A 27,127-nucleotide genomic window follows, 5' to 3' on the forward strand; every position below is an offset into this window, starting at 1 on the left:
TATATCCGAGGCATGTTCTCAAGAAGGTTTTTGATGGTCCCTAGCAGTGGTTTAGCCTCTTCAAGATCCTCAGTCCGACACAGTCTGGAATTCAGACTGCCTGATGATGACTCACAGCGGCTAAAGCCAAAACAGAGCTGCAGCAGGAGCAGTCAAGCGTGGGGCTGCTCATTGTGTGTGTGTGAGCACATGAGCGTGAGACGGAACAGTGCCCGAGGGGGCAAATTGTTCATGCAAAGACAGCCTGTCTTGGTGGGCCCAGTTGTCCCTTGAAACTCAAAGCATTGTTCGAGGTGAAGTCTGATCATAATCACCACATGTTCTTCTTACATGCCTATTGCCAGTGTAGGTCAACCCGTGAGAGTGCCATCTAAGTATTTCATTTCCTATTTCACATTTTTTGGTTCCGTTTGTGGAATTATGTTTCTTACTCATTTATATGCTAGGATTTTCTTTCCTGCAAAGGTATATGAAATTATTTACTTTGAAACATTTACTTCAAAATGAGAGATGTCACCTTTTCCAGAATACAAGTTGGCGCCATGTATAAACAGATGTTGGTGTGGGCTGTTCCTAAACTACCTCCGTCTCCCCTTCTATCTTTCTCTCTTCCTTCCCTCTTTCCCACTCTCCCCCCTCTTTCTCTCTTCTCATTCTCTCCATCACTTTCCACTACTAAAACCTACTACCACTAAAACCTCTGTTAGCTACCTGGGGTGCATCCTTAATGGAGGCTTGGGGGTTGTGACCATAGCCACTAAAGTGCTAGGGAAGGTTAATGCCAGGACCAAGTTTCTGGCTAAAATGTCCAAGCTTCTTGATAAGGACTCCATGAGAGTGCTAGACACTGCCCTTATACAATACCATTTAGACATTGCTAGCACTTCCTGGTTTGGAGGCTTATCTAAGCTTCTGAAGGGGAAGTTCCAGATAGCCCAGAATAAACTGATCAGGGTAGTATTTAAGGTGAGTCCATGTACTCACATAGGCAGAGGCTGCTTTCAGGAATCAACTGGCTGCCTGTTCAGGCTAGGGTGTCCCATATTAGACTGGGTCTGGATTAATCACGGTGTCCCAGATTAGATTGGATCTGGTTTCATGAGTGTGTTCCCGATTAGACTTGGTCTGATTTAATGAGGGTCCCAGATTAGACTGGGTCTGGTTTAATGAAGGTGTCCCAGATTAGACTGGGTCTGGTTTAATGAGGGTGTCCAAGATTAGACTGGGTCTGGTTTAATCAGGGTGTCCCAGATTAGACTGGGTCTGGTTTAATCAGGGTGTCCCAGATTAGACTGGGTCTTGTTTAATTAGGGTGTGGTTTAATGAAGGTCTGGTTTAATGAGGGTGTGTCACGTTCTGACCTTAGTTCTGTTGTTATGTCTTTCGTTTAGTATGGTCAGGGCGTGAGTTGGGTGGGTTGTCTATGTTCCTTTTTCTATGTTTTGGGATTTCTGTGTTTGGCCTGGTATGGTTCTCAATCAGAGGCAGCTGTCAACCATTGTCCCTGATTGAGAACCATACTTAGGTAGCCTGGTTTCACTTTTGAGTTGTGGGTGATTATTAGACTGGGTCTGGTTTAATGAGGGTGTCCCAGATTAGACTGGGTCTGGTTTAATGAAGGTGTCCCAGATGAGACTGGGTCTGGTTTAATGAAGGTGTCCCAGATTAGACTGGGTCTGGTTTAATGAGGGTGTCCCAGATGAGATTGGGTCTGGTTTAATCAGGGTGTCCCAGATTAGACTGGGTCTGTTTTAATGAGGGTGTCCCAGATGAGATTGGGTCTGGTTTAATCAGGGTGTCACATATTAGATTGGGTCTGGTTTAATAAGGGTGTCCCAGATTAGACTGGGTCTGGTTTAATGAGGGTGTCCCAGATTAGACTGGGTCTGTTTTAATGAGGGTGTTCCAGATGAGATTGGATCTGTTTTAATGGGGGTGTCCCAGATGAGATTGGATCTGTTTTAATGGGGGTGTCCCAGATGAGATTGGATCTGTTTTAATGAGGGTGTCCCAGATGAGATTGGATCTGGTTTAATCAGGCTGTCCCAGATGAGATTGGATCTGGTTTAATCAGGGTGTCCGAGATTAGACTGGGTCTGGTTTAATGAGGGTGTCCCAGATTAGACTGGGTCTGTTTTAATGAGGGTGTTCCAGATGAGATTGGATCTGTTTTAATGGGGGTGTTCCAGATGAGATTGGATCTGGTTTAATCAGGGTGTCCCAGATTAGATTGGGTCTGGTTTAATTAGGGTGTCCCAGATTAGACTGGGTCTGGTTTAATGAGGTTGTCCCAGATTAGACTTGGTCTGGTTTAATGAGGTTGTCCCAGATTAGACTGGGTCTGGTTTAATGAGGTTGTCCCAGATTAGACTGGGTCTGGTTTAATGAGGTTGTTCCAGATTAGACTAGGTCTGGTTTAATGAGGTTGTCCCAGATTAGACTAGGTCTGGTTTAATGAGGTTGTCCCAGATTAGACTTGGTCTGGTTTAATGAGGTTGTCCCAGATTAGACTGGGTCTGGTTTAATGAGGTTGTCCCAGATTAGACATAGGTCTGTTTTAATGAGGGTGTTCCAGATTAGACTTGGTCTGGTTTAATGAGGTTGTCCCAGATTAGACATAGGTCTGGTTTACAGGAGGATTTATGGTACTGTTCCCAGATATCTGAATGACTACTTTCCCCATGTTAGGGATGCACACAATCACAGCACCAGATCAGGTGTTACTGATGTGTGCTTCTACAGGTTCAGGAGTAATGCGGGGAAAGGTGCTTTCTTGTATATTGGGGCCTCCGAGTGAAATGAGTTGCCGCTGCCCATAAAAATAACATCCTCTCTGCGCAGCTTTAAAAATAAAGTAAAAAATAGTTTTGTCTTCTGTGCCCATATGAATGTACCCTACGATGTAACTGCAATGATGAGATAGATGTTATTTTTTGTTTGTATGTTTTATTATCTCGCTGTCATATTGTGTTCATCCGTGTCCGATCTTGCCTAGCCATCTTGTCTCAAGAGGACCACATTGTAAATAAGTCCCAGACTGTTGTGTTATCCTCCATGATGTGCATCAAGTTTCATGTTCTTTTTATTTTTATTTTTACGGTCGAATGAATAAACTAAACACTTCTCTCTCTCCCTCTTTGTCTGTCTCTGCCTCTCTCCTGTTCTCCCAGTCCCGGCCCGCGCCCTGACGCTGTTGCTCTGTTTGGCAGGGAGCCGCGGAAGGTGCTGCTGCACAAGGGCTCCACGGGGCTGGGCTTCAACATCGTGGGCGGCGAGGATGGAGAGGGCATTTTTGTCTCCTTCATCCTGGCCGGAGGACCAGCAGACCTGAGCGGAGAGCTCAGAAGGGGAGACCGCATCCTCTCGGTCAGTGGCTTACCGGTCCTAGCAACTAACTAACCAGCCAGCCAACCTGTGGCAGGGTTTACACATTGCTTTAAAATGTATAGCAAGTTGCATACCGTATACAGTATTAGTGCATTTAAGGTGTTTTAGCACTGAAGATTTACCATCGAAGACTTTACCAATAGACAATAACAATGGAGAGAGGAGTAGACCCAAAGTGGTACAGGATAAACATGAGAAGTTGGGCAGCATGGAATCAAAGTAAACCAAAGAGACCATTGGACCATCTTCCAGTCAAGGTCACAGCTCTCATTTAAACCAAAAATATCTTATAGCTAATGCAAGGCCCCCCATGATGACAAATAAGTACCTTTCTGGAGGGCACATCTGCTCAATGGTCCTCATGGGATTGTGAATCAGCCATTTTCTCTAGTCACAAAACTGTTCATCATGCCACGGTCATACCTCCACTGATTGAAAACTAATCATCCAGCTGGTGATCCAGGAGAGGATAAACAGGATGAGGCTCTCCTCCACATCCTTATCTCAGTGCCAGGTAGTCTTATTCCTTTGTTGGCTCAATAGCTCTGTGAGGAACAGTGCTGGTTGGTCCATTGACTTGTCAATCAAGGCTCCATGGTTGAGGTTCTGCCCTCTGCTGTGTGTCTCAGGTGAATGGGGTGAACCTGCGGAATGCCACCCACGAGCAGGCAGCTGCAGCGCTGAAGAGGGCCGGCCAGACGGTCACCATCATCGCCCAGTACCGACCAGAAGGTAGGAGTTTCTCTGCTCTCTCTCAACCCAAACCTACCTACCCCACACACTTTACATTTTAGTTGCTGTCATCCAAAGCAACTAAAGGTCTGTTTATGTGTAGTAAGGGGGCTGCTGAGCAACTGCACAAACAGCTCATTCTTTATCTTGATCTTTATGTTGTGTAACAGATGTGCTGAATAATCATCTCAGTCTTACAGAGGACTGCACTAGATGAGGGGTACACAGGTGATCTAGTTAAGCGAACCAGCCTCTACAGTATTTGTATTTCTTACTTTGAAGTGTAGACCTACTAATGTAAATATTTACAATAAAGCAAAACCAATCTTTCAGAACCATGTGACATGTAAATATCCCAAATGTTTAAACTACTGCAGTGGTGTAGGCTACATGCACACATTGAAAAATAAAAGGAGAGCCTCACACTCTAGGAGCTCAGATGAAATCATTTTAGAACCAACGTTTGGACAGCCAAGCTGTCTTCGTCTGGGTACATGCAAGCCCTTACCTGGTTTTTCTTAGTTATCTTGAAGATAGTCTGGTTCGCAAATGAGGACAGTAGGCTACAGAGAGTCTTGTGATTGGCTGATTGTGCCGGGATTCATGTTCAGGGGCTCCGCTTACATTGATACGTTCGCTGTACAGCCAGGCTGAAGAGTAGAGCCAATTGCACGGCGGGCAACCGAAGGACTGGCTGTTGTCCTTCTTTCCACTGTTTCGAGTCCAATCCTCCGTGTACAGTGTATCCGTCTCGGCGGTCACTGTACTAGGGAAGGAAAACGGAAACAAAACAAACTGGAGTGAGGGCAGGCAGAGGGGCGCGAACATAGTTACAGAGCGTGCGCGAGGATATACTAGGGAGAAGAAAAGAAAGGAAAGGTGGAGGAACTGTTGAACTTCTTCAGCTACACACAAATGTGCATGGGGGATGGGCATGAATTCACAGTCGGCTGGATGTTAGGATCAGATACCACGGGCTGCGAAGTAACACAGCATTGCACTGAACAGAGGTGAGGAAATCAACTGGAGCAATTGTTGCCCCGCGCGCTCCCATTTACAGGAAAGAGGGTGGAGAGAATACAGTGGAATCAGGAACATTTACTGTAACATTTGTGTCGGCACTCAAGCTTTTGGGGGTCGGTTAACAACAGTAACTTGTCATTATAGGGATTTCTGTTGTTGTACAACCAAATTACGGGGCAAACACAAAGTATTATCTTGCCACCAAGCTAAACCTGCGCCGTGGATTAGCTCCTGTTTGCGCCGTTTGGTAAACTCTTCTTAGTTGAACCAAATGCTAGGATCCGTTTGGAATGATCTATAAACGAGATTGTATTTGTAGCTAACTAGCTATATTAGTTATGTGCCCATAGCTCGCCAGTTTCCACCAAATGCAGTTAGGTAAATTAGCTAGGTACGGTAACGTTAGTCAAATGATTTGACGTTATCTAGCTAACTAGCGTGTTAACGTTAGTATTCAACCTTAATATGTCAGGGGTTCTCTAAAGGTTTATTAGCTAGGTAACGTTAGTTCATAAATGTTGCATTATAGTGAACGAGTTAGTAAATTACTGTCCAACGTAGATTGTTAGCAATCTAACGTTACTCTTGTCAGTGTTCTTATTGATTTAGCGATAAGAAATGCCTCATTAGATAACAAAAAGGTAGACACAGAGGTGTGGTCAGAGTAGATGGGGTGCAGCTAATGTCAGAAGTGCTTCTCGTAGCCGGTTATTATAATTCGTTTGGCGTTAATTAAAACGCAAATATTCTCCGGACGCGACTGTAACATGCGACTTTTGACCTCACTTTGACATTCGCTGCATCCTTAAAGCCCTGACCAGAATGGAGCAGGTGCGTGGACATTTCCTGTCATTTCAGGAAGTGACCTCATCAGGAAACAAACATTTTCAACCACCTGATTGATATGTCAGGGTGAGGCTTGACCATTTACATGTCTCATCTGGTCATGTTGACATAATATTTACACATTTGTCTGCCTAAAGCAATGAATGAGTCAGAAGGATTTGATATTGTCATTTTGGCAGTTCGGATGTATTTGTATTTATTAAGCAGCAGCTACTCTGCCTGGGGTCCAGCAAAATGAAGGCAGTTTATACATTGTCATAGAACAATTCTCATATGCAGGTAACAAAGACGAACACAGCCTAATAACAAAAGCATAAAGGGCAGATCATAGGTAAATATGACATTCTTTAGAAGTAGATTCTGGTATGCATGTACATGCTGTAACAACAATTGAAAGGATATGAGCTTTAGGTCTCAGCTCTCCTCTCAGCTTGGACTATGACAGGAATGTAGGAGTCTTAAGTTGTAGCTTCCGGATACCTCCAATAAAACACAAACATCAACCTGGATCAAGGATGGTTTAATTACTCTCCACGGGTCTGGCATTTCTGTGGGAAGGAAGGTCAGGTAATAGAGGCCGGGAAAGCTCATTGAATCAGAGTTGGATTCTGGCTCTGGAACCAGTTGGGCTAGTGGCCCAGGCCCGCTAGGCTGATGTGCCTCCAAGCACAAGAACAGCAAAGGGGCATCATTGATTATCTACTGTAAAAAGACACCCATCTACCATAGTAAATGTTGCCAGTCTGTTAAATGTTTGATCTACAGGGGTCAAACAATATCTTGAAATAATGTTGTATTTGCCAGAGTGAACACTTGTTTTATAAAATGCCTCAAGTCAATACAACAGTGGCTTTTGTAGTATCGTGCCTGTCTACTGTTGTGTCCTTCAAGACAATCTGATCAGTGTCTTTAAAGTCTAGTGCTGGCAATATTTAACCAGACCTAGACGGATGAGTCAAGAGTGCACTAAGATCTGTGGCCAATAACTCAGCTGGCGTCCTGAGCTCAGACATGACATGTCCTTAGCCTGGGTCTATTCAGAGGAGGGACCCGGCCTGTTGTAGAGGACAGTCAGTCAGGAGTAAGTGGAGTGTAAATGCTGGTTCATGCTGGGCTCACTGCCTGGACTCCTCTCTCTCAGGGGCAGGAGCCCGGCCGTCCACTCCACAGACCTCTGATGGAAGGCCAGCACTGAAGAATACATGAGCTGAACTCACAGCAGAGAGTAGAGACTGCGCCCTTTCATACATACTGGACTGCCACCAAATGTCACTCTACCTCTCAATCGTAACATTGAGTTCATTGAGCGGAATGGAGAGGTGCATAGTGTACTCTCATATCCCCCCCCCCCCCCCCCTGTCACTGGGGTAGAATTACAGTAGACCTTATCCCTGCCCCGGCGAGGGGTTTCACAGCGACAAGACAAGGCTAAATGTCAACCCCAGCAACTCATTACACGGATGAGGGTAGCCCAGGTTTACATGTTCATTTTATAGCACTGGGAAAAGTAGTCCCAACGTAGACTAACCCGGAGAACATAGAAACATAGCACTGTAAACTTATATTACAAACACATGCCCGGGCTGTTTCATAACAGGATCAAGAGTGGAGCAGGCAGCACCCCCCCCACCCCCGACAAAAAAAATAAAAGACAGTACAGCTAATAAGGACAAGCAGTAGGAGATGGCGAGATGCAGAAATGACCCAGTTTCTGTTCTTGTCTCCCTGTACTTCTTCCTTAGGGATCATTCCAAAATGTAGTCTCCTATCGTACTTATTCCGATAAGAGTTTGTGCTTTTTGGTAGTGTAGATTTGAAGATTGTCGTTGTTCTGTTTTGACTTGGTTATGGCGTTTGGGACATGGTTATGGTATCAGCTCCATATCAGGTTGCAGTGCTTCAATCCCCTCTGAAAACCAGGCTGACTGCAGACTACAGCTGTTTCCTCTGTTGTTACATGTGTTCCCTGTGGAGCCTGGCAGCTGGAGGGGGGCTGCAGGGTGGTCCTGCCCCTCAGTCTCTCTCTCTGGTGGTTAGGACTGAAGGGATGACTGACAATGGATATAGCGCTGCTTACAGACCTTTAGGAGTGAGGGCCCCGCCACCTCCACCCACTACACTCTCTTCTCCATTGCTCTGGGGAGCGTTGACTAACGATGTGGTGTGTTGATATTCTTGGAAATAGGACACTAATGTCTGGGTCTCTTCTTCAGTCTCTTTTTCTTGTCCGTCCTGTCCTCTTATATCCTTGCTTATGGCAGTGTTCCTTTTTCTCCCCTCCCTTGTCTGAGAGCCAAGTGGACTAGTCTGCCTGGCTGCTTCCGCATAGGCTGCTCTGTGGCTCCTGATAGTGCCCGGGCGTTGCCCCTAGTTACAGGCAGGCGGCAGGTGGTGGTGTCGGGTTACCTCACCTTGCTGTGCCATCCTCCTGTATCGTTAAGCCGCAGCCAGAGAGAGGGAGCAGGGCGGAGACTACACATCATGCCTCGGGAGTGGTTTCTGTTTGCTTTGAATCCTCTCTACTGCGGGTTTCGACTGGGGGTAGAGTTGAGGCTGGGGACCTACTGCCAGAGAGAATGACCTTTTTTTCACATCTGACAGGGTTTATTTATGGAGAAACTGGAATAGCCTAAATCATCGTTAAAGGAAAGGTTGTTTCTGAGGTTAGGCTACCTTTAGAATATTGCAGTGCATGGTATCTGGACACTGATCAGAAATCATTCTCATATTGGAAAGTGTTTCCATCCAGCCGACTGATTTCTAAGGTGAGTGAAACCCTTACAGGGATGGGAGTCAGACTCATTGCACAACAGGCAACTCTGTTCTAAAAGTATAACCTTTTTGAAGTTGACACGTACTGAATGTCCCTTAGTTTGTCGATAGTGGTGACTTCAGAGGCAATGGTATGTGGTAGGTTATCACTCAATGGAATGAATGGCATCTTGTCCAGTATGTTACTGTCAATGTGGAACCTCTGACAATACTGTTGGAATCAATGTTTTGCTTCCACGTGTATATGCTTTATCGTGCCTTATCTCATGTGGTGAGGACTCCAGACACAAACGTTGGTTGCGGCACTCCACGAACACCATTGTGGTTCTGACGTTTACATGGTTCTCATCACGAGTACTTGTTTTTCGGTCAGTGTCTGTTGGTTTTGATCTTGCTGAGTGCATGTTTAATGAGGAGGCTTAGGTGGATTCATGTATCAGGAAGCGGTGGATTTATACGCCATGACAAATGGTCATCCATTCAAACGGGTTGGACTGGCTTTCAAATGTGTTGGAGTGGCTAGTTCCATGTTGAACCTACTTAATTAATCTGCATAATCAATGACCTGACAGGAGACATTAGTGGATGTGTGAGGAAGAGACATGATGAAGCTCCATCTGGTCCTGAGGTAATTAATCAGGCTGAAAGGAGCCGCTACTGAACCACCACTCTCACCCGAGTGCTGAGCCACACATTCAATGGCCAGGAGACGCTAGTAGTCGACTGGGTTCACATCACTTCATAAAGCAAGATCGTCGCCTCGCTTCAAGTCCTTAGGGAACTATGCAGTAATTTGTTTAAAAAAAATGTATTTCTTACATTGTTAGCCCAGACAATCTCAAGTGTTATTACATTCAGCCAGGAAGAACTACTGGATATAAGAGCGACGTCAACTTACCATCATTACAACCAGGAATACGACTTTCCCGAAGCGGAGATTTTGTTCAGACCTCCCCTGGACATTGGATCTAATCTCAGAGGCCGACTCAAAACAACGTTGTCGGCGCAGGAGAGGCAGACAGTGGCCTCCTGGTCAGACTTAGAAGGTGAGCATACCATCCACCGCTTCCCAGCATATTACTCGCCAATGTCCAGTCTCTAGACAACAAGGTGGACAAAAGTTGTGCACAAGTTGCCCTCCAGAGAGACATCGGAGATTGTAACATTCTCCGGAAACATGGCTCACTCAGGATATGTTGTCAGAGTCGGTTCAGCCACCTGGTTTCTTCACGCATCGCACCAACAGAAACAAACATCTATCTGGTAAGAAGGACAGGGGTGTATGCCTCATGATTAACAACTCGTGGTGGAATCGTAACTACATACAGGAACTCAAGTCCTTTTGTTCACCTGACCTAGAATTCCTTACAATCGAATGCTGACCGCATCATCTCCCAAGATAATTATTTTGGATTATAGTCACAGCCGTATATATACCTCGACGGCCCTGAAAGAACTTCACTGGACTCTATGTGAACTGGAAACCATATATGCTGAGGCTGCATTTATTGTAGCTGGGGATTTTAACAAAGCTGATTTGAGAACCATCCTACCTAAATTCTACCAGCACATTGCTTGTAGTACCCGCTCAAGCAAAACACTGGACCACTGATACTCTAACTTGTGTTATGCCTACAAGGCCCTCCACCGCCCTCCATTTGGCAAATCTGACCATTACTCCATCTTGTTGCTCCCCTCCTGTAGCCAGAAACTAAAACAGGACGTGCCCGTACTTTGGTCAGACCAGGGTTGGATAGACCTATCGGATTCCACGCTTCAAGATTGCTTTGATCACATGGGCTGGGATATGTTCCAGGTAGCCTCAGACAATAATATCGACGTATACGCTGACTCGGTGAGTGAGTTTATTAGGAAGTGCATTGGAGATGTTGTACGCTCTGTGACGATTTATACATAAAAAAATACAGTGTAGTTATTCCCTCCAAGGCAATTAAACAAGCAAAGCGTCAGTATAGCGACAAAGTAGAGTCACAATTCACCGGCTCAACCATGAGACGTATGTGGCAGGGTCTACAGACAATCACAGATTACAAAAAGAAAACCAGCCCTGTCGTGGACATAGACAGCTTGCTCCCAGACAAATTAAACAACTTCTTTACGCGCTTTGAGGCCATACAGTGCCACCGACACGGCCTGTTACCAAAGACTGTGGGCTCTCCTTCTCCGTGGCCGATGTGAGTAAAACATTTAAACGTGTTAACCCTCGCAAGGCTGCCGGCCCAGACGGCATCCCTAGCCGCGTCCTCAGAGCATGCGCAGACCAGCTGGCTGGTGTGTTTACGGATATATTCAATCAATCCCTATCCCAGTCTACTGTCCCCACATGCTTCGAGATGGCCACCATTGTTCCTGTTCCCAATAAAGCGAAGGTAACTGAACTAGGAACTAAATGACTATCGCCCCGTAGCACTCACTTCTGTCATCATCATCAAGTGCTTTGAGAGGCAAGTCAAGAATCATATAACCTCCACCCTACCTGAAACCCTAGACCCACTCCAATTTGCTTACTGCCCCAATAGGTCCACAGACAATGCAATTGCCATCACACTGCACACTGCCCTAAACCATCTGGACTAGAGGAATACCTATGTAAGAATGCTGTTCATTGACTACAGCTCAGCATTCAACACCATTGTACCCTCCAAACTCATCATTAAGCTTGAGACCCTGGGTCTCGACCCCACCCTGTGCAACTGGCTCCTGGACCTTCTGACTGTCCGCCCTCAGGTGGTGAAGATAGGAAACATCTCCACTCTGCTGGTCCTCAACACTGGGGCCCCACAAGGGTGCATTCTCAGCCCTCTCCTGTTCTCCCTGTTTACCCATGACTATGTGGACATGCATGCCTCCAACTCAATCATCAAGTTTGCAGACGACACTACAGTCGTAGGTTTGATTACCAACGACAAGACCGCCTACAGGGAGGAGGTGAGGGCCCTCGAGTGTGGTGTCATGACAACTACCCCACTCAAAGTCAACAAAACAAAGGAGATGATTCCGGACTCCATGTAACAGCATAGCACCCCCCCCCCCCAATCCACAACTACAGGACAGCAGTGGAGACGGTGGAAAGGGATAAGTTCCTCGGTGTACACAAACTGAAATGGTCCACTCACACAGACATCTTGGTGAAGACTGTGCAAGAGCGCCTCTTCAACCTCAGGAGGCTGAAGAAATTTGGCTTGTCACCTAAAACCCTCAAACTTTTACAGATGCACAATCGAGAGCATCCTGTAGGGCTGTATCACAGCCCGGTAAGGCAACTGCACCGCCCTCAACCGCAAGGCTCTCCAGGGGGTGGTGCGGTCTGCACAACACATCACCAGGGGCAAACAACCAGCCCTCCATGACACCTACAGCACCCGATGTCAAGGGAGGCCAAAAAGATCATCAAGGACAACAACCACCCGAGCCACTGCCTGTTCACCCCGCTATCATCCAGAAGGCGAGGTCAGTACAGGTGGATCGAGAAGCTATTTTTCAGTCTCTATCTCAAGGCCATCAGACTGTTAAACAGCCATCACAAACATGGAGGGGCTGCTGCCAACATACAGACTCAAATCACTGGCCACGTTATTAAATGGATTTAATAAAGGTATTGCTAGTCACTTTAAATAAAGCCACTTTAATAATGTCTACATATTCTACATTACTCATCTTGTGTCTGTGTGTATATACTGTATTTTATACCATCTATTGTATATTGCCTATGCCGCACGGCCATCACGAAGCCATATATTCATATGTACATTTTCTTATTCTATCCCCTTACAATGTATATAAGGTAGTCGTTGTGAATTTGATAGATATTACTGCACTGTCGGAACTAGAAGCACAAGCATTTAGGTACACTCAAATTAACTTCTGCTAACCATGTGTATGTGACTAACATTTTATTTGACATTATCGCAGGCTATGAGTATTGTCAACCTTCGAGCTGGAAAGTGGTGCAATGATATTTTTAGGCGCTGTATGTGAAAATGAAATGGAAGTGTTAGGGTGTTCGTTAATTTATATTTGAATAACTTATATTCATATGAAGTATTCACTTTTATATCTGTGTTCATGAGTTTCTAGTGGATAGACCATATGGTTCAAGAGAAAAATAGTTAAAACATTTCTTACCAGTTACCAGTATTTTACCCTACCTTTGCAAACCTAATGTGTGTCATTGCGGATATGGACACAGTTTTTCTGTCCCTGCAAGTGCATCAACCGTACATCCGATTGTGTGTGAGATTTAAATGGGGAGAGACTGTGTGTGACATTCTGACTTGATACCATTTGTGTGACCCTGCAGAGTACAGCCGGTTTGAGTCCAAGATCCACGACCTGCGGGAACAGATGATGAACAGCAGCATGAGCTCTGGGTCGGGCTCCCTGCGCACCAGCGAGAAACGCTCCCTCTATGTCAGGTATCAGAACACACACACACACACACACACAACACACAAACCTCCCTGGGCACCAGCGAGAAACTCTGCATCAGGTATCAGAACACACACACACACACAAACCTCCCTGCGCACCAGCGATAAACGCTCTGTCTACGTCAGGTATCAGAACACACACACAGCTCCCAAACTCCTCACATTTAGCTCATCACTCACAAATACTAAGATTTTTCATAATCACAAAGTAGGTCATCATTAGACCATCAGATGCCAAATATCTGCTCATCTGATTTTAATTTGACGAGCAAGCTTTTCTGTTGGATGCCACACATGAACTATTTTACAAATAGCACATCTTATGACTGGTGAAGGTTCTGCTGTGGATCATAATGTTATCACTCTGTGGGCATGAAGCCAAACTGTATGAAACCCCAGCCAGTAAGCCAACCAGCCAGTCAGTCAGGAAGAGCAACAGGTGGCAGGCAGGCCTCTCGCTCTCTGCTATAATGAGTGCAGCTGTCTGATTCAGGACAAGAAGGGCTCTGGGTGGGTCATGGTGAAAAGGATTCTTCTATGATGTAACACTCATGTCCTAAGTACTGGAACCATATTTCAACTTAAGTGCTGTGTAGCAGCTTCACGTGAGCCCAATATGGCTACAAACCCTGCAATAATGAACACTTTCAGATCCTATTTGATGGAGATTCTTGACAGAGAAAGAAGCATCTTACTATGAACACAAGCCAGATTAAAATACTTGAAGTGTCATCGGTTCAGTGTCCTAAATGGGGGGGAAAAAAGGTAAATGAAAAAAGTAAGTTTCTTCTGCTGTGTGATTTGACCATTCGTGTTGTCCTCCAGCAAGACTGTAGCTCACTGGGCCGCCTGTAGACGGCGTAAACCAGGATGACTAATGCTCTATAAGACTCCTGTCAGCCAGGGAGAACCATCCTCTCCTTTCATCTGTGTGGGTGACTAAGCATACAGTTATGGAGGAAAAGGCTGTCTGTTTTAGCCCACTGCAGCAGCCTCTGGAATGTGAGGAGGCCTCTCCAGTGCTCACACACACTCCAACAACACCCACACACACACCCAGGGCGTGTCTGAATGCCTATGTGAGGGGAGGCAGTCATGCAACCTGGCAGTGAGACTCAATACCATTACCTGCAGGTAGCTAGTAGCAGGGCAGTCTGAATACTTCAGACCAGCAACCAGTAGGGAGAACACACTGGACCTTCAGACCAGGCAACCAGTAGGGAGAACACACTGGAGCTTCAGACCAGGCAACCAGTAGGGAGAACACACTGGACCTTCAGACCAGGCAACCAGTAGGGAGAACACACTGGACCTTCAGACCAGGCAACCAGTAGGGAGAACACACTGGACCTTCAGACCAGGCAACCAGTAGGGAGAACACACTGGACCTTCAGACCAGGCAACCAGTAGGGAGAACACACTGGTAACACCACACTGGAACACGAAGTGTCCTGCAGATCCAGGTCAGATTGGTGGCAGCAGTGGAACCTGTAGAGCAGGAATTCTTCCCTGTAAAATAGCAGTGGTTGACCTGTCTGACAGAGAACAGATGGCCTGCAGCAGCCTAGCTGTCTTCAATAGAAACTGTGGCAACAAAGAAGCCAGTGTCTGTTTTGCAATAACATTGTCAAGTTTCATCATGAGAAGCAGTGGGTTTTAAACTTCATAACCTGTTACTAGTATGGTGCAGTAATATGTTGTTGAGTGATTGACTCTAACACCCCTCCCCTGTCTCTCTCTCGCTGTGTGTGTCTCTCTCTCTCTCTCTCTCTGTCTCTCTCTCTCTGTGTGTGCATCTCTCTCTCGCTGTGTGTCTCTGTGTGTGTGTCTCTCTCTCTCTCTGTCTCTATCTCTCCCTGTCTCTCTCTCTGTGTGTGCGTCTCTCTCTCTGTGTGTGTGTGTGTCTCTCTCTCTCTCTCTGTGTGTCTCTCTCTGTGTGTGTGTGCGTCTCTCTCTGTGTGTGTCGTCTCTCTGTGTGTGTGTCTCTCTGTGTGTGTGTGTCTCTCTCTGTGTGTGTGTCGTCTCTCTCTGTGTGTGTGCGTCTCTCTCTGTGTGTGTGTCTCTCTCTGTGTGTGTGCGTCTCTCTGTGTGTGTGTGTGCGTCTCTCTCTGTGTGTGTGCGTCTCTCTCTGTGTGTGTGCGTCTCTCTCTGTGTGTGCGTCTCTCTCTGTGTGTGTGCGTCTCTCTCTGTGTGTGTGTCTGTGTCTCTCTCTCTCTCTGTGTGTGTGTGTCTCTCTCTCTGTGTGTGTGCGTCTCTCTCTCTCTGTGTGTGCGTCTCTCTCTGTGTGTGTGTCTCTCTCTCTCTCTGTGTGTGCGTCTCTCTCTCTCTGTGTGTGTGTGCGTGCGTCTCTCTCTCTGTGTGTGTGTGCGTCGTCTCTCTCTCTGTGTGTGTGTGCGTCTCTCTCTCTCTGTGTGTGTGTGCGTCTCTCTCTGTCTCTCTGTGTGCGTCTCTCTTTTGTGTGTGCGTCTCTCTCTGTGTGTGTGTGCGTCTCTCTTTCTCTCTCTCTGTGTGTGTGTGCGTCTCTCTCTCTCTCTGTGTGTGCGTCTCTCTCTCTCTGTGTGTGTGCGTCTCTCTCTGTGTGCGTCTCTCTCTGTGTGTAGAGCTCTGTTTGACTACGACCGGACCAGAGACAGCTGTCTGCCCAGCCAGGGCCTGAGCTTCTCCTATGGGGACATCCTGCATGTCATCAACGCCTCCGATGACGAGTGGTGGCAGGCGCGCCTGGTCACGCCCCACGGGGAGAGCGAGCAGATCGGGGTCATTCCAAGCAAGAAGAGGTAACCTCAGCACCCCCATTTACTATTCAAAATGTGTAGCTGTTGTGACATTCAAAGTGCCTCAGTAAGCAATTTGAAATGGTTATTTTCTATGCAGGGTGGAGAAGAAAGAGCGAGCGAGGTTAAAAACAGTCAAGTTCCACGCCAGGACGGGCATGATCGAGTCCAACCGGGTGAGTGTGGAGGGCGGCTCTCTGGTGCTCCTGCCTGGCAGTGGGGACCTAAGGAGCTGACCCACTTCCCCCTCCCTGAGGCAGGCAATGTGGGAACAGGAGCAGGTAGCAGGGACCAAGCTACTCACTGGAGCTAGTGCAGGAAACTAAAGACTCACAATAAATTACAGACAGGCTACCAAACCGGCTCATGCATAATTAAGTAATAAGGCCCGATGAGGGTGTGGTATATGGGCAATATATCACAGCTAAGGACTGTTCTTATGCACAACGCAACGCAGAGTGCCTGGACTCAGCCCTTAGCCGCAGAGTGCCTGGACTCAGCCCTTGCCTGGAGCCCTTAGCCGTGGTTTATTGACCGTGCCTGGACTCAGCCCTTAGCCAAACCCCTGAGGTGCCCAACGTTGTCTGGATTGCTGTTTTATAAACTGGTTACCAACGCAAAGCAATTAAGCCCTTAGCAGTAAAAGTGCCTGGACTAAGTGTTTTGTCATACCCGTAGTATATTTGGTATACTTGGTGGTATATTGGTATATTTGTTTATGTGATATAAAATCTGTACATTGGCAATGTGCGAAACCGCTGGTTCACAAATCTAGGCTCTCGTTGGTCAATTTTTGATTGGCTAAGTTATCACATGATGTTCATGTAATATTTTGACCCTGTCATTCACACTCCTGTAATGATATAAGAATGCAATTTCAGCTTCTATATACCGTTTAAGTAGCATCTCCCCCTTGCATAAGTGTACCATTCATTTCACCCTGGTTATCTTCCTTAATTTACTGTTACATTTTTGTCTGTTTTATTTCATTTTGCATGTGTGTTTGGTGTCCTCGTTGAACAAAACCATTCTGTTGTGTTTTTTGTTTCATCCCCCCCATTGCCCCCCCCCCCCCATCATCATGCACATCTCCAAGCAGTCAATCAAAATAAAGCGCAAAAAAAGCTTCAACCTCTCACACAAGTTCCCGTTTTACAAGAGCAAGGAGAATATTGTGCAGGAGTTGGAGTCTGAACGTGAGTACGCAACGTGTGATAAGAGGGTTTTGCTTTTTGCGCTTTTCCTCTCCGCTTCATCTCTCCACTCACCTCTGGGAGCAGACCGTGGCTGTCTTTCTCCTCTCATTTAATCACCCAGAGAGGACCCGCACAGACCCAGGCCTGGGGTTCAGGTGTCGGCCTCTCTCTGGTGTCTGTCTGTCCTCTGGTGGAGACTCCAGGTGTGTTCTGCTGGCTGCCGGGGCATCTGTGTGTCTGGCTGCACTAACACAGTAACCGTGTACTGCTTCTAGAGGCCTTGATACACCCCCACTATTTACTGCTGCCCAGGTGGAATCACATTACCTGGACGGCAGCACTAAAACGCATTACGACCAACGGGTCTAAATCCCATTCTTAATGGGACTGACTGTGTCTAATTGAAAAGGGAATTGGTTTTCACTGGGAATAGAGTAGGGTTTAGGGAGCACAGTGCCTTGTGTTGGTCCCCCCCATCTCCCTGCCTTCCAGCGAGCAGCACAGCACACCTCCCTTGCTCTCGGCCAGCGCTCACTAACCTCTTCTTCTTCCTGTCTGCCTCTTCTCTCTCTGTTTCTGCTCTCACCTGTCGGGACACTCAGGACTTCCCAGGGTTAAGCGATGACTTTTATGGATCAAAGAGTTTGAGTAAGTGTGTGGTTGGACTGGCACGCTGCAGCTGCTGTCCCCAGAGCGCCGAGCTAAATGCCTGTTCAATGCAGACCCGACTGGCAATGGCTGCAACACACACATGCGCTTTCTCTTGCTTACATACACACACCCTCTAGGATAAGAGTACAAGCGTTAGACCTCGTCTGACTTCCTCCTCCCCTGTAGGGATTTGACTATAAAAGTTTAGCAGGGCATTGTCAGAGTGATTACTTGGAAGAACCTAGTATCTCCCTCCCTTCACTTACTGGACAGGGTTTGCTTTTCCTATCCTGTTTTTCCCTGTTAGCCAGCCGAGCTGACTGCCCAGTGCCGAAGCATCCTTGTTAACGGGCTAACCGCCACGGTTTTCTTTTGCTTGTCCCTGACATTGTATGTGACGTCCCAGATTCAGGCCCCTCCGTAGTAAACATAGGCAAGGGACCGCAGGGTCAGTTGGGATTTTGTGAAAGGAAACACTTCATTTCCTATTGCTGCCACCTCCAACCACTTCCCCCTATAGAGAGTGATGTCACTCTGAACAAGGCTGTTGTTTTCCTTGGGGTTAAGCAGTGGGACAACGGGGGGATTCGTTATTTCCTTGATGTTCTGAGACCGGTGGTGAACATATATATTTTTTTTTTCTCACCAAAATGATTGTGGCTACTACAACCACTGACGGGTTTAACTTTCCCCACCCTAAACATGTTCCTCTCCTTGCAGAATGCCTGACGTCAAACACCAGCGACAGTGAAAGCAGCTCAAGTAAGCAACCGTGTCTTTCTTCAACAACAAAAATGTTAATGCCTTGTTTCTAAGATAATCCACCTAAATGAAAAGCATGCTGCACGCCGTTACGCCCGTATCCATAACTTATTTGAGTCCTCTGTGCTGTAGTTAGCTGGCATTCCACTGAGGTGGTCTCAGGCACTTTGTAGGAAAACCTTCTCTTATGTGACTGCATGAAAAGACTACCTTTAAACTACTATCAACCACATCTGGTCATCCATTGTCATGGGATTATAATAAAGATGACATACTGTCTTCTTCCTTTCTGCTATTCAGAGGGCCAGGAAGACACAATACTCTCATACGAGCCAGTGATTCGACAGGAGAGTAAGTATAATATACGTATATATTTGTTCTCTGTGTAGAAGCGGGTTGGCGACCATTAATGCTTATCGTTATTCCAGTGTTTGCAGACATTAGTTCTGACCTGCTTCCTCTCCTCTCGTTTGCAGTTCATTACACGAGGCCTGTGATCATCTTAGGCCCAATGAAAGACAGAGTTAACGATGACCTGATTTCAGAGTTCTCTCACAAGTTTGGCTCCTGCGTTCCTCGTGAGTAGACCACTCCGCAACATGCATCACATTATCACAGCAGTGTATGGCAACGCTGTGTTTTAGTGGCCACACTCTCTAAACCGTCAGTTGAACTGGTCCCTCTCTCTGTGCAGACACAACACGTCCGCAGCGGGAGAACGAGCTGGACGGCCAGGACTACCACTTTGTGGGCTCGCGGGAGCAGATGGAGAAGGACATTCAGGATAATAAGTTCATTGAGGCGGGCCAGTTCAACGAGAACCTCTATGGGACCAGCATCTTGTCTGTCAGAGCAGTGGCTGAGAGGGTATGGAGGCACACACACACACACCATTAAATGTACAGCATACAGGGATGCAAACTCGTCACTTTTCTGCGATATTTGCCGGGTTTGATCTCAAAATAGGTCATCCACATAAATCGTGTAGATCCGTATTCAAAATAAAATAAGTACGCGTGGGGTCTGACAGCAGGTGCTCAGCACCCATTGAGATAAGAGGCTCAGATCTTGTCTTCTCCCTGTGAGATCACTAAATAAATGTGACTTCCCCTCCCCATTACTATCTCAAGTGAATGCTACTTTATTGAGGAACAATGTACTTGCCTTTTGATATGTGGTTGTCCCACCTAGCTATCTCAAGATGAATGCACTGACTTTTTAAGTCGCTCTGGATAAGAGCGTCTGCTAAATTACTCACATTTACATTACATTTTTACATTTTGTTTCTTAACTAAATGAATGACTGAGCACAGAATGCGTCCCTCAAATAGAATATCAAACTAAGTTCAGAGCGTGACGTCCGATATGTCATCAGAATGAATCTTGGTTACCCAGAAGTAAAATCTTCACGCGAACGTTTGGCATGTAGTCGGTCCACGAGAGAATATATCAAAATACTTCATCCGGTCTCACCGGTGACTGCTGTGAGCAGCCTAGCGAGCCATTAGCCTCCTCAGCTGCTTCTCTCTGTCCATTCTATCTGCGCATCTCCATCAGGTTGAAATGTTATTTAGCCGTGATGGCGAGCTGAGGGTGTGCAGACAAGTGATGAGGCTTCTGTTATATTTGTTTAGTTATTGGAGCGGCTCGCAGCGCGAGCGAAGTGGATAAGTAGCTTTTAAATTCTCCTGTTAGAGCAAGCAGGCCGGTCTGCTAGGCTTTGCTGTCACGCAGCCATAGAGGAAAAACAGAGCACAGTGACAGTAATGCTTGCGCCTTTATATCACTGAAAGTTTCTCGGCCAAACCAGTCAGAAGTTATGCTCCTTTCTCCCTTTTCTACTGCAAACAACCCTGTTTAGTTATGTTACCTGGCTAGCTAGCTAACAACATGGTACCTTGGCTATGCACAAATTTGGATGGCACAGGACAAACAGAAAAGTGATAGCCTACTCAAAAAGATGCTTCAAAGGTAGGATGCATATGCTTAATCAATTTAATTTTAAGCTAAATCTGGTATCAATACTACTTGGTATCGTGATACTTGGCCTGGGATCACATTGTTAGTAAAATGTTGGTATTGTTATAACCCCACTCTGAAAATAGAGAAATTCTTACGGCGTATAGATTTCTGCATGTTTCTGTGTGGAAAAACTGTCACCTTTTTGGGTCCTCACAAGTTTGCATCCAGGGTTAATTTCTGATTCATTCTTAATGGATGTAGAGCTTGATAGAGTATGTGGTAGTTTCATACTGACCTGCTCGTTCTCTCTTTCCTCTTCCTGCAGGGAAAACATTGTATCCTGGACGTGTCTGGGAACGCTATAAAGCGACTTCAACAAGCACAACTTTATTCGATCGCAATTTTCATCAAACCAAAATCCATTGAAGCTCTTATGTAAGTGTGTGTTCTTGGAACTAATAAACTGTTAAAAGCATTGCACTTTTACTGTTAACTCCATACAACAATCACTTCCTGTACTGCACAATCATGTCTTGTGTTGCAGGGACATGAATAAGAGACAGACTTACGAACAAGCTAATAAAGTCTTTGATAAAGCAATTAAGCTTGAACAAGAGTTTGGAGAATTTTTCACAGGTAAGTCCACTATTACATTTTTTCACAGATGCTAAATATTTTAGGTGAGCTTGTATTGTAGTGCGAGTAGGAATCTTGATGCACTCGTGATATTTGTTTGCGTCTCTCTCTCTCTCCAGCCATTGTACAGGGTGATTCGCTAGAGGAGATCTACAACAAAATCAAGATGATCATTGAGGAACAGTCGGGCCCCTACATCTGGATACCTTCTTCAGAGAAGCTCTGAGCTCCCCAGCTGTACCCCCCTGTCGGCGCAGAGACCCCCCCTCCCTCCCGACACCCCGCCCATCCCCCGAAGAGCTCCTCCCTCCCCCTTTTTGCAGATATGTTTCATATCAAGTTTTAGTGTCATCATTATGTTAATCTCAAATGAAAACTAGTCTTATCACCATTTCTGTGACTGTGCACACCCCTGCATGAGTTTCTCAGCAAATCCATTCAAGACTGGAAATGCCATTTCAAATGAATTTGTCATTTTAAAACAAAACAAGGGAAAAGCAAAATGAATCGTTCTTTGTGAAATGGGACTGACAGTTGAAGATCAGAATGTTTTACAGACGACGCTGGAGTGAGGAGGAGTTAGGGATTCAGGATAAGTTGCAGACCAATCATACAAGTTGGAACACTGTAAATGTTCATCGAATCACATTTTTAAAAAAGACACGCAAGATGAGAAGCAAAGACCACTTAGGTTTTTTTTCTACAAGGACTGGATAATATCAAGCCCAGCTGATGGTACTGTTGGAGTTATCGCTCTTCTTTGTAATTACTGAAGAAATTGGTGGAGAAGCCTACAGACTGGTGATCTACCAGCTTGCTGTTTGATCAGCTGCCAGTTGTTGGTGCTGCAGCTGATACAGACCTCTTGGGAGGCAGAACCAATGGAAGAAATTAGTTCTGAATCTCTACATTTATATAATGAAATCACAAGGTAAATTATCAAATCCTACTGCGATTTTACTACATATTAAAAACTACACGTTTTACACTTCACTAAAATTGTCTACTTGGAGGGCTGTTAGATTGTTTTTTTTTGAAGGGTTTTTTTTTTGGGTTTTTAGCTGCTCTGTGTAAAGGATGGGAGTAGAGAAGTGTAACGGGGCTCTCTGCAAAACACCAAACTGCCTTACATCAAATACAAATTGTTATATTACTACCTGTACTTTGAGGGAAGCTATAAATAATTGACAACGAAAAAAATATGGAATTTTTTATTTTAAATGTTCACTTTTTCTGCGTTGTCTCCTGACTTCCAGGAGGCCTAACTTGTGAGTGCAATAGACGAACCACTTCTGTGGACTTCTATCTTCCCTTTGTATTCTTTTTGACCCTTTTCCTGTTTGTAATTTAAGATTTGATTGGATTTCAATTTAGGCAGCCATAGCGCCCTCACCCACGTTGAGCAGCAGATCACCCTATTACACTCTCTACCTTCCAAGAGGAGTGTGTCTTCTGATTGAATGGTCACATGGTACTGTCCTGAATATGCCATCATGAAGGTGGCCTTAAAAACGGGTAGAACAAGACAATACTTGTATTGGATGTCCTAACAGAGGCAATTTAACCTGCTTTTGGATTGTCCCCTTTCCCCCCACCCAAAATAACACTAAAGAGGGGTTTAATTAAAACCCACATTGCATTCGTAAAGTATTCAGACTTCTTGACCTTTTTCCCACATTTTGTTACATTAGTCTTATTTTAAAATGGATTAAATACATTTTTTATCAATCAACACACAATACCCCATAATGACAAAGCAAAAACAGTTTTAGAAAGTTGTGTAAATGTATTAGAAATAAGAAACAGAAATGCCTTACTTACATAAGTATTCAGACCCTTTGCTATGACTTGAAATTAAGCTCAGGTGAATCCTGTTTCCATTGATCATCCTTGATGTTTCTACAACTTGATTAGAATCCACCTGTGGGAAATTCAATTGATTGGACATGATCTGGAAAGGCACAAAACTGTGTGTGTATATAAGGTCCCACAGTTGACAGTGCATGTCAGAGTAGAAACCAAGCCATGAGGTTGAAGGAATTGTCTGTAGAGCTCAGACAGGATTGTGTCACGGCACAGATCTGGGGAAGGGTACCAAAACATTTCTGCAGCATTGAAGGTCCCCAAGAACACAGTGGCCTTAAATTGAAGAAGTTTGGAACCACCAAGACTCTTCCTAGAGCTAGCCGCCTGGCCAAACTGAGCAATCGTGGGAGAAGTGCCTTGGTCAGGGAGGTGAACAAGGACCCAATGGTCACTCTGACAGAGCTCCAGAGTTCCTCTGTGGAGATGGGAGAACCTTCCAGAAGGACAACCATCTCTGTATCACTCCACCAATCAGGCCTTTATGGTAGAGTGGCCAGATGGAAGCCACTCTTCAGCAGTAGGGACTGGGAGACTAGTCAGGATCGAGGGAAAGATGAACAGAGCAAAGTACAGAGAGATCCTTGATGAAAACCTGCTCCAGAGCACTCTGGACCTCAGACTGGGGCGAAGGTTCACCTTCCAACTGGACAACGACCATAAGCACACAGCCAAGACAACGCAGGAGTGGCTTCAATGGCCCGGCCAAAGCCCGGACTTGAACCCGATCGAACATCTCGGGAGAGACCTAAAAATAGCTGTGCAGTGTCGCTTCCCATCCAACCTGACAGAGCTTGAGAAGATCTGCAGAGAAGAATGGGGAAAAACTCCCCAAATACAGGAGTGCCAAGCTTGTAGCGTCATACCCAAGAAGACTTGAGGCTGTAATCACTGCCAAAGGGGCTTCACAACAAAGTACTGAGTAAAGGTTCTGAATACTTATGTAAATGTGTTATCATTGTTTTTTTCTATATATATATATATATATACACACACACACACATTTGCTAACATTTAAAAAAAAAAAGTTTTGCTTTGTCATGGGGTTATTGTGTGTAGATTTAAGTATTTAATCAATTTAAGAATAAGGCTGTGACTTAACAAAATGTAGAAAAAGTCAAAGGGGTCTGAATACACTGTATATGCTCTGTGTATCTAACGTTTTTAAATCATTTTTGAATGAATTCTGGGCATGTGTTGAACCACTGTGTTATGAACCCATGGCATGTCTGGGGCGAGCAAGGTCAGCTCAGGAATCTAACACGCAGATTTAATTTCCCCTGTGACTGAAATGCCATGTTTGAAAGGAGACATGGAGAGTTCAAAGCTGTTAAATGTGAATGAGAGTAATTGACTGAACAATCTGAGTGATTTTAAAGGCATTTGCATTGAACTATTTAATAAGCGAATGTAATATGTCTATCTTATGATGCGGTGAAGCTTTGTGAAGACCACTTCTGTGGTAAACCCTTGCCTGAGTTGGCTCTATGGATTCAACAGGATTGAAATGACCTGCCCCATCTCCCTTTGTGGATCTTGGCACTGTGTGTTTGTGTACATGTGAGGGGACTTGTTGAAGGATAAGGAATGCTGTGGCTCCCTACCCTGTGAACGTTTAGATTTTCCACCTTTTTTTGGTAGAGGGGAATGGGTTTTCCTCAGATACCTGAGAGCCAGACCATCTTCTATATGCCCACAGGAAGTTGTCACCTAGCCCTCTGGGTCCCTTACTTCCCCCTAAAGCACCTGTACCTGAAGGCATTTTCTGAACAGGTGTGCCCACCTGCCAGGCACCACTGCTAAACCAGCTGTCATTACCTGTGTCAAAACCAGAGTTCAGGGAATAACCGAAGGGAACAGAGCCATTTATAAACTGCATACAGACTGTTTCAAAGGGTGTGGTAGCTGTCAAATGTAAATATGTCCCCAGCAGATCCCCCTCACCTGTGCTTCATGCATGTGTGAAACAAACTGGGGCAAAACATGTTTTCTAGATCACAAATGTCAGGTAAGTAAACTGAGCTATTCTGAGATATAATTTCCATACAAATGTGCTGTAATGTTGGTATTTCTCTATAGACAAATCTTCAGCTGCCTATTGGAAAAATGTTTGTCAGTTGGGAATGTAATTCCTTCAAGTAGGGCCTGTCTACATGTTATTTCTTGTGGAAAATGGTGTCTGGGTGTATAGAATTAAACAATTATGTAAAAAAATGAAGATGAGACACAGGCAGCAACCTACAAGGTGATATTCCAGAAACCATGAGGTGCATTGATCATTATCTCATTTAGAACTGCTCCTCAGCTGTGTTTCAACTAAACACCAGACTGTTAACGTCTGGTATTTATACCTCTCGGTCAGCCATGTCAATAAAGCCCAAAGAACTAGATTTAATTGTATTATTTCTATTGCGGTAGAACAAGATTGAACCGAAATGCCTCTTGTGTTTGTATAATTGATGAGGGTCTTTTTTTCCAGTGAGAGAGACATGAGCTCTGGGGGGTTGGGGTCGGTCGGGTTATGGTTTGTCCTTCTGGGTGATGAGTTGTTTGACAGCGCACCTGTGCAGTAAGTGCTTGCGAACCCTTTGATTGTACAGTACTTTCCTTCCTGTCACACTACAGGTGGTAGAGCCTATCAGGACGCTGGGCCGAACGGTCTTCCCTGTCCTAGTCATGAGGGAACAGTCCTGCAACCTATTTTGTTTGGGGTTTTGTTTTGGACTGGACAAGAGTTTATTTGTTTGAAAATAATAAAATATGTGACTCGGTTATATGATTTTGATGTGTTTTATTTGAGTCCACTGGTATTGGCAGTTTAAGACAATTTGTTTAATTAAGACAAATGAAATGTTTACATGTAAAATTCATATGAATGTAATATATGCAAGAGGCTTAAAAAAAAGTCCATTCATGTGCAGAAGTACCAAAACATTATGAGAAACGGTTATCTAAACTACATAGGGAAAGTGAGGGAAATATTGGGGGAGGACAGGATGCAACTGGCATCCTGGAGGAGCTCACTAAACTGGAGACCAGTCATACAAGAACCAGTGAGACATCATATAGTAAACTACCATCCCAGCTACCACATGAATAATATCAGGTGCAAGACAGTAAAAGAGCTCTGCAAAGCTCTACCAGCTCAAATCACTACTCCAAGATGAGGTTCTTCTTGGCTTTGTCCAGACTATCCAGGACCTGTGTACAGATCTGACATCTGTGGACAAACAATACTGGATAATGGCAATCTAAGAAACAAATGGCTAGGTCTATATCTCTTTTCATTTACAGGTATACAACCAAACTTTTCTTAAGACATCTTATCAGTAATAAGAATGTTCTTAACAGACTTGCCTAGTTAAATAAAGATTACATTAAAAAAAAAAACAATTCAGTATTCCATGGGCCAAAACCTCTCATTTGACTCAGCCCTGTCACGCTCCACTGCTGTCTCCTCCCTCAGTCAGTCAGTAGTAGCTGTGTCTGGTAGCTCTCCTACAGGGAGCCCAGGCAGCGGAGGAAGCTCATGCCCAGGCCACACCAGCCCTCAGGGTACTCGGCCAGGCTGTAAAGCTGGATGCCTGTTTTCCAGGCGCAGGTCAGCTGCCAGAAGATCTCCATCTCAGGGAAGTCCTCAGGCTGGAGAGGAGACAACAAACACATTCATGCTGCCGCAGTCCACCTGTCTAGAAGCACCTGTGATGATGGCCTCAGAGTCCAGGTATGCATATGAATGGGCTTTTAACGTCTACAGTTAGTCTGGGAATGACACGACAGCAAGTGTTATAGTTGCTGAGGAAGACTTAAATGTGATTTTGATGTATATTGATTTAAAGGACAAGTTTTCCCAAAATCCAGAAACTTCCAAGTGAATCCATACATTGAAACTAGTTCAGTGGAGTTTCCCCATTTCTCCCTGTAGTGCTGTGATGTAGTGCTATGCTGGAACACCGGGGTGGCGGTAAAAACACTGAAAAGAAACACCCTCGTCCACTTGTCCCTTATGCCCTTGGGGAAATCCCTGTCGCCATCTTGGTGGGCGGTCCAAATGATTAGCCAAGCAAGGGCA

General features: G+C 45.3%; 1 protein-coding gene across 8 annotated transcripts in view; it reads left to right on the forward strand.

Moving 5' to 3' along the window:
* The window catches only part of LOC135545843 (disks large homolog 3-like), a 139,895-nt gene extending 114,066 nt beyond the window's left edge, over nt 1-25,829 (forward strand). For 3 of the 8 annotated variants that reach the window (XM_064973776.1, XM_064973777.1, XM_064973775.1), the window contains 13 exons: nt 3,171-3,366; nt 4,017-4,119; nt 13,082-13,196; nt 15,812-15,988; nt 16,086-16,161; nt 17,085-17,181; nt 18,553-18,594; nt 18,895-18,945; nt 19,071-19,172; nt 19,289-19,461; nt 20,882-20,991; nt 21,101-21,192; nt 21,312-25,829. In XM_064973776.1, coding sequence (XP_064829848.1) covers nt 3,171-3,366; nt 4,017-4,119; nt 13,082-13,196; nt 15,812-15,988; nt 16,086-16,161; nt 17,085-17,181; nt 18,553-18,594; nt 18,895-18,945; nt 19,071-19,172; nt 19,289-19,461; nt 20,882-20,991; nt 21,101-21,192; nt 21,312-21,418 — 1,441 coding nt within the window. In that variant the 3' untranslated portion in view covers nt 21,419-25,829. Of the gene's footprint in view, nt 1-3,170; nt 3,367-4,016; nt 4,120-4,754; nt 5,130-8,459; nt 8,754-13,081; nt 13,197-15,811; nt 15,989-16,085; nt 16,162-17,084; nt 17,182-17,783; nt 17,830-18,552; nt 18,595-18,894; nt 18,946-19,070; nt 19,173-19,288; nt 19,462-20,881; nt 20,992-21,100; nt 21,193-21,311 lie in introns of those variants that run through there. The other 5 variants (XM_064973779.1, XM_064973780.1, XM_064973778.1 and 2 more) reach the window with 5 other exon arrangements.
* The last annotated feature ends 1,298 nt before the right edge of the window (nt 25,830-27,127 follow it).

The sequence above is a fragment of the Oncorhynchus masou genome, chromosome 9 (genome assembly GCF_036934945.1).
Source record: "Oncorhynchus masou masou isolate Uvic2021 chromosome 9, UVic_Omas_1.1, whole genome shotgun sequence".
NCBI classification, from domain to species: Eukaryota; Metazoa; Chordata; class Actinopteri; order Salmoniformes; family Salmonidae; genus Oncorhynchus; species Oncorhynchus masou.